Source organism: Haemorhous mexicanus, unplaced genomic scaffold (genome assembly GCF_027477595.1).
Source record: "Haemorhous mexicanus isolate bHaeMex1 unplaced genomic scaffold, bHaeMex1.pri scaffold_170_ctg1, whole genome shotgun sequence".
NCBI classification, from domain to species: domain Eukaryota; kingdom Metazoa; phylum Chordata; class Aves; order Passeriformes; family Fringillidae; genus Haemorhous; species Haemorhous mexicanus.
This window is the reverse complement of record NW_026776008.1, coordinates 24173-35133: the sequence shown is the minus strand read 5'-3', so window position 1 is coordinate 35133 and position 10961 is coordinate 24173. Positions and strand designations below refer to the sequence as shown.

The window sequence follows — 10961 nt, the reverse complement described above, 5'->3', positions numbered from 1 at the left end:
AGAGACCCCCCCCAGAGCCCCCCGGGGGTCCTTTCCCACAGAGACCCCCCCAGAGCCCCCCGGGGGTCCTTTCCCACAGAGACCCCCCCCCCCCCCAGAGACCCCCGGAGGGTCACGGCGGCCCCACGGAGACCCCACAGCCGGACACACGGACACGGAGTTTATTCCCACGCTGATCCCCCCCAAAACCACCCCAAAATACCGGGGGGGGGGGGGGGGTCGGGACCCCCTAACCCCCCTCCCCAAATCCTCGGGGTGAGGGGGGGGTCAGGGGGGGGCCGGAGCCTTCGGGACCCTGTGGAAATGAGGGGGGGGGTTCAATATGAGACCCCAATGCCATTCCCCCAGTTTGGGGAGGGGTCCCAGGTACTGAACCCCCCCGACAGCCAGGACCCCAATTTGGGGGTGCCCAGCCCCCCCGGGGGGGGTCACCTGTCACAGGTGGGTGTCAAACACTCCGTCCTCATCCTCCTCCTCCTCCTCGGGGGGATCTGGGGGGGGTCGGGGCGGGGGTCATTGTTGGGTGGGGTCTCGACCCCCTGAGGGTCCCCTCCCCCTGAGGGCGGGGGGTCCTGATGGGGGGGGCGAGTTTTGGGGTCCCACCTGGGGGGCGCAGCGAGGCGCGGCGGGGCCAGGGCAGGGAGAGGCTGAAGGAGCGGGGCCGGGATTTGGGGGGCGCGGGGGGGGTCCGGGGAGGGGGCGGCGACGCTTTGGGCCCGGCGGCGACATTCGGAGACGGAGCCGCTCGCGACAGGAGATGTGACAGCGCAGGCCACAGCCTGGGGGGGCACGGGGACCCCCTCGCACCCAGAGACCCCCCCCCAAAAACCCCTCGCACCCAGAGACCCCCCCCCAGGACACAGAGATCCCCCCCAAAACCCCATCGCACCCAGAGACCCCCCCCAAAACCCCCCTCGCACCCAGAGACCCCCCAGGACACAGAGACCCCCCCAGGACCCCCCTCACACCCAGAGACCCCCCCAGGACCCCCCTCACACCCAGAGACCCCCCCCCAAAACCCCATCGCACCCCAGAGACCCCCCCCAAAACCCCCCATCCCACCCAGAAGACCCCCCCAGGACCCAGAGACCCGCCCCCAAAACCCCATCACACTCAGAGACCCCCAGGACCCCTCCTCACACTGAGACCTCCCCCCAAATCCCCTTGCACCCAGAGACCCCCCAGGACCCTCCACGACACTCAGAGACCCCCCAGGACCCCCCTCGCACCCAGAGACCCCCCCCCAAAAACCCCATCATACCCAGAGACCCCCCAGGACCCTCCACGACACCCAGAGACCCCAGGACCCCCCTCACACCCAGAGACCCCCCCCAAAACCCCCTCACACCCCAGAGACCCCCCAGGACCCTCCACGACACCCAGAGACCCCCCCCCAAAAACCCCCTCACACCCAGAGACCCCCCCCCCAAAACCCCCTCACACCCAGAGACCCCCCAGGACCCTCCACGACACCCAGAGACCCCCCCCAAAAACCCCCTCACACCCAGAGACCCCCCCCCAAAACCCCCTCACACCCAGAGACCTCCCAGGACCCTCCATGACACCCAGAGCCCCCCAGCACCCAGAGACCCCCGCCAAAACCCCCCCAACCCCCCCCCACAACACCCAGAGACCCCCCCCCCCCAGCACCCAGAACGCCCCCAGACCCCCCCTCGCACCCAACCCCCCCCCCCAGGACCCCCCCAGACCCCCCAGCCCCCCCCCACTCACCGCTGCACTCCATCCCATCCTTGTGCAGACCCCAAATCTGGGGGGGGGGGGCAGGGAGGGAAGGCTCAGGGGGAGCTCCAGGACCCCCCCCCCAAACTCCTACTGGGGGGAGGGGGTCCCCCCAAATCAAGGGTGGGGGTCCCTGTGTCCCCCCCCCAGCTGTGCTGGGTAGGGGAGGGGGAATCTGGGGGGGGATTTGGGGGGATTTGGGGGGGATCTGGGGGGGGTTTGGGGGGGATCTTGGGGGGATCTGGGGGGGTTTTGGGGGGGGGAATTTTTGGGGGGATTTTGCGGGGGATCTGGGGGGGGGCTTTGGGGGGATTTGGGGGGATCTTGGTGGGATTTTGGGGGCATTTGCGGGGGGACTTTGGGGGGATTTGGGGGGATCTGGGGGGGATTTGGGGGGATTTGGGGGATTTTGGGGGGGTTTGGGTGGATTTGGGGGCGATCTGGGGGGGCTTTGGGGGGATCTTGGTGGGATTTTGGGGGGCATTTGGGGGGGGGACTTAGGGGGGATTCTTGGGGGGATTTGGGGGGGACCTTGGGGGGGCTTTGGGGTGGGTTTTTGGGGGGGGATTTGGGGGGATCTGGGGGGGGGCTTTGGGGGCTTTTGGGGGGGACTTTGGGGGGGATTTTGGGGGGATTTGGGTGGATTTTGGGGGGGTTAGGGGGATTTGGGGGGGCTTTTGGGGGGACTTTGGGGGGTTTTGTGGGGATTTGGGTGGATTTTGGGGGGATCTGGGGGGGCTTTGGGGGGATTTGGGGGGGATTTTGGGGGGAATTTTTGGGGGGGATTTTGGGTAGGATTTTGGGGGGATCTGGGGGGTCTTTGGGGGTATCTTGGCCCCCCCCCCCACTCACCAGTTTCCCGCAGGTCTCGCAGGGCCCCGCCCGCAGCCCCCGCAGCCCCCGAAAATTATGGGGGGGTCCCGGGGGGGGTCCTTGGCTGCAGCGCAGGAAATAATCCAGGACCTCCCCCCGGCTGAGCCCCCCGTCCCTGGGGAGGGACACGGGGGGGTCACAGCGGGGTCATGGGGGGGAGGGTCCCCATTTGGGGGGTCCTCGTGGAGGGGGGGGTCTCAGATCCCCCCTCAAAGGGGGCAGGTGGGGGCTCAGGGGGGATTTGGGGATCCTGGGGGGTTTGGGGGGTCCCGGAGGGGTTGGGGGTGTCCCGGGGGGGTCACTGAGGGGTTGGGGGGGGCTCGGGGGGTTTGGGGGGGTCCCGGGGGTCTCACATGTCGGTGTCCAGCTCCCCCAGGGGGGGCAGGTGGGGGAAGTTTTCCCGCACGATCCCGAATTCCTCCACCGAGATCCGCCCGTCCCCGTCCACGTCGAAGTTTCGGAAAATGGACTGAGACCCCCCCCCAAAAAAAAAATTACCTCGGAGCCCTCCGAGACCCCCCCCCCCACCCCCCCCAAATCCCTCGGGACCCCAAAACTCTCCCCGTGGACCCCTCCCCTCACCCCCCAGCCCCCCCTCACCTCTTAATTCCTCCAAGTCCCCCCCGCCCCGGATCCGCCCTAACCCCCCCCAGCCCCCCCAAAGTCACCCCCACGCCCCCCCACGACCCCCCACGACCCCCCACGACCCCCCCACGACCCCCCCCACCTCCACGAGCTGCTCGAGGCGGGGCCGGAGCCCCTCGGGGTCGGGCCGGGGGGGCTCGGGCAGGACCCAGCGCTCGGGGGGGAGGGCGGGGGGCAGCTCCGGGGGGGGTCCGGCCTGGGGGGGAGGGGAGGGGGCGTCAGGGGGGAGGGGGTCAGACCCCTTCAGAGCCCCCCAGGACACACTCACAACCCCCGGTCTTTGCACACGCCCCCCCCCCATCCCTCCCTTGCACACTCGCCCCCACTTCACACTCCTGTTTCACACTCGCCCCGCTCTTGTTCTCACTCGCCACCCGTTCCACGCCCGTTCCACACCCGTTCCACGCCCGTTCCACACCCGTTCCACGCCCCTTCCCCCCTCCACACCCTGCTGTCCCCCTCCCCTTTTTCACACTCGCCCCCCATTTTCCACCTTCCTCCCCCTCCTTTTCACACCCGCTCCCCCTTTTTCACCCACCCCCACCTCCCACTCTCACCCCCCTTCCCCACTCGTTCCCCCCACCCCGTTCCCCCAACTCGCCCCCGTTGCCCCCGGTGCCGTTCCCCCCCCGTTCCCCTCCCCGGTACCTGTTGTTCCCCCCCGGTGCCCGGTGCCCCCCCCGCTGTCCCCCCCCGGTGCCCCTCCCGGTGCCCCCCCGGTGCCCGCTGTCCCCCCGGTGCCCGGTGCCCTCCCGGTGCCCCCCGGTGCCCGTTGTCCCCCCCGGTGCCCCTCTCGGTGCCCTCCCGGTGCCCGTTCCCCCCCCTCCCGGTGCCCGTTGTTCCCCCCCGGTGCCCTGTGCCACCCCCCGGTGCCCGCTGTCCCCCCGGTGCCCGGTGCCCTCCCGGTGCCCTGTGCCCCCTCCGGTGCCCTCTGTCCTCCCCCCGGTGCCCTGTGCCCCTCCCGGTGCCCCTCCCGGTGCCCTCCCGGTGCCCCTCCGGTGCCCGCTGTCCCCCCCGGTGCCCTCTCGGTGCCCTGTGCCCCTCCCGGTGCCCGCTGTTCCCCCCGGTGCCCTGTGCCCCCCCCCGGTGCCCCCCGGTGCCCGCTGTCCCCCCCGGTGCCCGCTGTCCCCCCCGGTGCCCTCCCGGTGCCCCCCGGTGCCCGCTGTTCCCCCCCCGGCCTCACGGGGGCGCTCTCGCGGGGCTCGCGCTGCAGCGACATCTGGTGGAGCTGCTCCTCGCTGGGCCCGAGCGCCAGCGACACCTGCGGGACAGCGGCGGAACTGCAGGGGGCGCTCGGGGGGATTTGGGGGCTTCGGGGGGGGTTTGGGATGGGGGAGGGTGGCGGCTCAGAGGCTTTTGGGGGGCTTGGGGAGTTTGGGATGTCTTGGGGGGGCAGGGGAGGTTTGGGAGGGGAAGGGGAGTTCAGGCAGGTTTTGGGGTTCAGGGGAGTTTGGGGGGGGGGAGTGGAGCAGGTCAGGGTGGGGGGTCCCAGAAGGGAATTTGGGGGTCCCGAGAGGGGATTTGGGGAGGGTCGAGGGTGATTTGGGACCATGCAGTGGGGTCTGACCTCCAGCAGCCAGAGTAGGTCGGGGGGCTCCCCCCAAGAGCAGTGGGGGGGGTCCTGAGGGGTCCCAGGAGGGGGTTTGGGGGTCCCGGGAGGGATTTTGGGTGGTTTTAGGGTCTCACCTCCAGCAGCCGGAGCAGGTCGGGGTGGGGGGTCCCGGGGGGTCCCTGCTCCCGCCCCGCCAGCAGCGCCCCTTGCAGGGCGAAGCGGGCTCGCAGTTTGTTGGGGTGGGGGCGTCCGGGGCCCCCCCAGTCCGGCAGCGCCGCCTCCAGCGACACCAGGTCCCGCAGGTGAACCCCGAGCGCCGGCACCCGGAACCCCCCCGAGCCCCCCGCGCCCCCCAGCAGCGCCCGGTAGCCCCGGTAGTTCCCCCCCGAGCCCACGGCCTCAGCCAGCTGTGCCCACAGCTGGGGGGGCACCGGGGGTGGGGGGGGGGGGGGTCACAGGAGGGTACAAAGGACACGGGGACAGAGAGGGGGGACAAGGACAGGGGAGACACAGGGGGGACATTTTAGAACTGAGCAGAGCCAGGGAGCGATGTCCCTCTTGCGCCCCCCCCCCCCCCCCAAAACCCCCCAAGGACCCTCCTGAACCTTCCTGTGCCCCCTGCGACCCCCAGGACCCCCCAATGCCCCCCCAATGCCCCTCAACACCTCCATGTGCCCCCGAACACCCCCAGGACCCCTCCTGAACACCCCCAGAACCCACAGATGCCCCAGAACCCCTTTGTACCCCCCGTGTGCCCCCTTGGGGACCCCCCAGGTGCCCCCAGGACCCCCACCTGGATAAGGGGGGGGTCCAGCAGCGCCAGGGTCCGGCGCAGCCGCGCGATGGAGCCGTGGCCGAGCCCCCCGACCACGGCCAGGAGGGAGTTGAAGTTGCGGAGCTCCAGGAGGCTCTGGGGGAGGTGGGGGGGGAGATGTGGGGGGGCAGCTGGGGGGAGGGGGCCTTGCTGAGGGGGGGCAGGGCTATGGGGGGCTCCATGGGGCGGGGTTCTGGGGCCTTGGGGGAGGGTTGGGGTCTGTGGAACAGTTTTGTGGGTCAGGGGGTCAGTTCTGGGGGTCAGTTCGGGTTTATGGGTTGGGGTCTCACCTGGGCCAGGTGGTGCGGGCACTGCCCCAGGGCTGTGGGGCAGGGCTGTGGGGCAGGGGTCAGTTCAGGTCTATGGGTCAGTTCAGGGGTCAGTCCCAGGGGTCATTCCCGGGGGTCTCACCTGGGCCACGTGCGGGCACTGCCCCAGAGCTGTGGGTCAGGGGTCAGTTCAGGTCTAGGGGTCAGTTCTATGGGTCTAGGGCTCAGTTCCGGGGGTCATTCCCAGGGTCAGGGGTCAGTTCAGGGGTCATTCCCGGGGGTCAGTCCCAGGGGTCGTTCCCGGGGGTCTCACCTGAGCCAGGTGCAGGCACTGCCCCAGGGCTATGGGTCAGGGGTCAGTTCAGGTCTAGGGGTCAGTTCAGGGGTCTAGGGGTCAGTTCCAGGGGTCATTCCCAGGGTCAGGGGTCAGTTCAGGGGTCATTCCCGGGGGTCAGGGGGTCAGTCCCAGGGGTCATTCCCGGGGATCTCACCTGAGCCAGGTGCATGCACTGCCCCAGGGCTGTGGGTCAGGGGTCAGTTCAGGTCTATGGGTCAGTTCTATGGGTCTAGGGGTCAGTTCCAGGGGTCATTCCCAGGGTCAGGGGTCAGTTCAGGGGTCATTCCCAGGGTCAGGGGGTCATTCCCGGGGGTCTCACCTGAGCCAGGTGCAGGCACTGCCCCAGCGCTGCCGCTCGCTGCGGCGCCGCCAGGGGGCGCAGCACGCGCAGCTGCACCCAGCGCGAGAGGCCGTTGGACAGCGCCACCAAGCGGCGGAGGGCGGGAGAGCTCGAGGTGCCCGCGGAGCGCGCGAAGGCGCGGATGTCCCGGAGCTGAGGGGACAGCGGGGACATTTGGGGACATCAGAGACATCGGGGGGCATTTGGGACATCGTGGGCATTGGGGACAGCGGGGACATCGGGGACAGCGGGGACCTCGGGGACAGCGGGGACATTTGGGGACATCAGAGACATCGAGGGACATTTGGGGACATCGTGGGCATTGGGGACAGCGGGGACATTTGGGGACATCAGAGACATCGGCGGGCATTTGGGGACATGGTGGGCATCGGGGACAGCGGGAATAGCAGGGACAGCGGGGACATTTGGGGACATCAGAGACATGGAGGGACATTTGGGACATCATGGGCATTGGGGACAGCGGGGACCTCCGGGACATTGGGGACATTGAGACATGGGGACATTGGGGATACAGGGGACATGGGGAGCACTGGGGACATTGGGACATTGGGGACATCAGGGACATTGGGGACATTGGAGACATTGGGAACATCAGGGTCCAGGGGTGTGATGGGGTGGGGGGCAGCTGTCACACAGGTGTGTCACACACAGGTGTCCCCAAGTGTGTCCCCAGCTGTCCTCAGGTGTCCCCAGGTGTGTCCCCACGTGTCCCCAGGTGTCCCCACGTGTCCCCACGTGTCCCCAGCTGTCCCGAGCTGTCCCCAGGTGTGTCCCCGATGACTCACGCGCAGCCGCCCGAACCCGCGGTGCTCCAGGTGCGTCAGCAGCAGCGCCAGCTCGGGCGGCTCCAGCGGCTCCAGGAGCATCGAGAACCGCGCGCGGGGGGGGGGCCACGACCCCCCCGGGGGGACCCCCAGCGGGACCCCCCCCGGGGACACCGCCATTGTCACCTCCGGCCTCATCGTCACCTTCGGCCTCACCGTCACCTTCCTCCGGGCTGCGCAGGGGGGACACGCCTGGGACCCCCACCCTCGGTGTCCCCCGTGTCCCCCCCATGTCCCCTGAGCCCCCCCCAATCCCCCCTGTGCCCCCCCCACCGTGTCCCCCCATGTCCCCGTGTCCCCCCCGTGTCCTTGTGCCCCCTCCCCACCCCAAATTTCCCTCCCCGTGCCCCCCCCAGCCCCCCACCATTCCACCCCCCCGGACCCCCCCAAATCCCCCCGTGACCCCCCCCCCTCCTTTCACCTACAGGCTCTCGAGCCCCAGGGGGGTTTGGGGGTCCCCCCCCAGCGCCGCCCCCAATTCCCGGAGCCGCCCCAAAACCTGGGGGTCCCCCGAGAGCTCCCGCGGGAACGCCCGGACCCAGTACCTGGGGGGGGGGAGGGGAAAGGGGGGCTCAGGGGGGACCCCGCAGCTCGGGGAGGGTCCCCAGAAAGGATGTGGGGGTCCCCAAAGGGTCCTCGGGAAGGGTTTGGGGGGGGTCCCAGGAGATTGGGGGGGTCCCCAGTGGGATCCAGGGGTCCCTAAGGCGGTCTGGGGGTCCTCAGGGGGATCTGGGGGTCCCTAGAGCAGATCTGGGGGTCCCCAGAAAGGGTTTGGGGGGGTCCTCAGGGGGATCTGGGGGTCCCCAAGGGGTCCCCAGGAAGGATTTGGAGGGTCCCTGGAGTTTGGGGGGTCCCCAGAGCGGATCTGGGGGTCCCGGTGGGTTTTGGGGTCCCGGGGGGTTTCGGGGGTCCCGGGGGGTTCTGGGGTCCCGGGGGGTTTTGGGGTCCTGGGGGGTTTTGGGGTCCCGGGGGGTTTTGGGGTCCCAGGGAAGGAGATTTGGGGTCCCGGGGGGTTCTGGGGTCCCGGAGGGTTTTGGGGTCCCAGGAAGGTTTTGGGGTCCCGGGGGGTTTTGGGGTCCCGGGGGGTTCTGGGGTCCCGGAGGGTTTTGGGGTCCTGGGGGGTTTTGGGGTCCCGGGGGGTTTTGGGGTCCCAGGAAGGATTTGGGGTCCCGGGGGGTTCTGGGGTCCCGGAGGGTTTTGGGGTCCCAGGAAGATTTTGGGGTCCCGGGGTGTTTTGGGGTCCCGGGGGGTTCTGGGGTCCCGGAGGGTTTTGGGGGTCCCAGGAAGGATTTGGGGTCCCGGGGGGTTTTGGGGTCCCAGGGGGGTTTTGGGGGTCCCAGGAAGGTTTTGGGGTCCCGGGGGGGTTCTGGGGTCCCGGGGGGTTTTGGGGGTCCCGGGAGGTTCTGGGGTCCCGGGGGGTTTTGGGGTCCCGGGGGGTTCTGGGGTCCCGGGGGGTTTTGGGGTCCCAGGAAGGTTTTGGGGTCCCGGGGGGTTTTGGGGTCCCGGGGGGTTTTGGGGTCCCAGGAAGGATTTGGGGTCCCGGGGGGTTCTGGGGTCCCGGGGGGTTTTGGGGTCCCGGGGGGTTCCGGGGTCCCGGGGGGTTCTGGGGTCCCGGGGGTTTTGGGGTCCCGGGGGGTTCCGGGGTCCCGGGGGGTTCTGGGGTCCCGGGGGTTTTGGGGGTCCCGGGGGGTTTTGGGGTCCCGGGGGGTTTCAGGGTCCCGGGGGTTTTGGGGGTCCCGGGGGGTTCTGGGGTCCCGGAGGGTTTTGGGGTCCCGGGGGGTTCTGGGGTCCCGGGGGTTTGGGGGTCCCGGGGGGTTCTGGGGTCCCGGAGGGTTTTGGGGTCCCGGGGGGTTTTGGGGTCCCGGGGGGTTCTGGGGTCCCGGGGGGGTTTTGGGGTCACTCACCGGACCAAGTGGCCGATCTTGAGGCGCAGGGAGGGACCCTCGGCCGAGCCCCCCGACTCCTGCACCCTGAGGGGGGGTCAAGGAGCCTGCGGGGGGCTTTGGGGGGGCCCTGGGGGTTTGGGGGAGGGGTCGGGGGGAGGGAGGGTCTGGATTTGGGGGCGTTCCGAGGAGTCCCCCAAAGTTCAGGGGGTCCCAAGGGGTCAATGGAAGGGATTTCGGGGGGGTCCCGGGGGTGTTTGGGGTGTCCTGGGGGTTCAGGGGTGTCCCCAGGGGGTTTTGGGGGTGTTCTGCGGGGGTCTCGGGGGGTTTTGGGGGGTCTCGGGGGGGTCCCCAAGGAGAAAACCTCGGCAGCTTCCAGCCCACCTTGACCTGGGGCAGGTACCGGGGGGTGGGGTCTTGGGGGCAATCCCAGGAAGTTTTGGGGGGGTCCCGCGGGATTTGGGGGTCCCGGGGGGTCTCGGGGGGTTTTGGGGGGGTCGTGGGGGGGTCCCCAAGGATACAGGGTCAGCAGCTTCGCGGCCACCTCGGCCTGGGGCAGGTACCAGGGGTGCGTGGCCAGGAAGAGTCGGACGAGTTGGGGGTCCCGAACCTTCCCCTGCGCGTCTGGGGGGGAGGGCGGGGGGGTCACCCCAAAAACAGAGAGACCCCCCCCACCCAAAACCCTCCCTGAGACCCCCGATACCCCCCCAAAACACCAACCCCTCCCCTCCGGGGGCCCCCAGACTTTAGGGACACCTCAGAGCTCTGAACCCCCCCAAACCCCAAATCCCCCCCCAGATCCCCAAATCCCCCCAAGCCCCCACCGAATCCCCCCCCAGGCCCCCCCAAATCCCCCCAAACCCCCCCAAGCCCCCACCAAATCCCCCCAAATCCGCCCCCCATCCCCCCAAATCCCCCCTCCCCAAACCTTCCCCCCACCAAACCCAAGAACCCCCAAAACCCCCGAATCCGAGGGGTCCCCAGACCCCTCCCCCAGAACTCAGGGACCCCCCCAGAACCCCCCGGACCCCCCCAAACTCGGGGTGTCCCCCCCCCCACCGAAGGCATCGACGCAGCCCCGCAGGAGCTCGTCCAGGGTGGGGGCTCGGTCCAGGTCCAGGGAGCTGCTCATGGTGGGACCCCCAAAACTGGGGAGGGCAATTTGGGGTGGGGTCAGCACCAGAGACCGGCCAGGACCCCCCCCGAGCGGAGCCCCAGGTCCTGAGGGTCCCTTTGGGGGGGATTTGGGGGGCTGGGAGGGGGTTGGGGGTCCCAGTTTGGGGACTGGAGGGTCCTGGGGGGGGCTGGGAGGGGGCTGGGGGTCCCACTTTGGGGGGCCGGAGGGTCCTGGGGGGGCTGGGAGGGGGCTGGGGGTCCCACTTTGGGGACTGGAGGGTCCTGGGGGGGCTGGGAGGGGTCTGGGGGTCCCAGTTTCGGGACTGGAGGGTCCTGGGGGGGCTGGGAGGGGTCTGGGGGTCCCACTTTGGGGACTGGAGGGTCCTGGGGGGCTCCTTTAGGGCAATTTTTTGGGGGGTTGAGGACCCCAAAGCCCCCCCCCGACCCCCCAAATCCCACCCCGGGTGCTGCACACCCCGATAAGGGAGCGGCGCTTCCTGAGCCCCAGTTCCGGTACTGGGAGGGACTGGGAGGGACTGGGAGGGAC

The 10961-nt window shown here is 70.1% G+C and overlaps 1 protein-coding gene across 1 annotated transcript; it reads right to left on the bottom strand.

Moving 5' to 3' along the window:
* Nucleotides 1-214: 214 nt before the first annotated feature.
* On the bottom strand, nucleotides 215-10465 carry LOC132322859 (RAS guanyl-releasing protein 2-like). Its single transcript, XM_059837581.1, is given in 19 exon segments — nucleotides 215-295; nucleotides 433-491; nucleotides 604-685; nucleotides 687-734; nucleotides 736-779; nucleotides 1732-1768; nucleotides 2593-2728; nucleotides 2967-3082; nucleotides 3341-3454; nucleotides 4442-4519; nucleotides 4945-5229; nucleotides 5604-5720; nucleotides 6550-6723; nucleotides 7377-7482; nucleotides 7484-7588; nucleotides 7841-7960; nucleotides 9320-9385; nucleotides 9820-9922; nucleotides 10358-10465. Coding segments are annotated over 18 exon segments (1860 nt in total). The 5' UTR covers nucleotides 10431-10465; the 3' UTR covers nucleotides 215-295; nucleotides 433-435.
* Nucleotides 10466-10961: the final 496 nt, after the last annotated feature.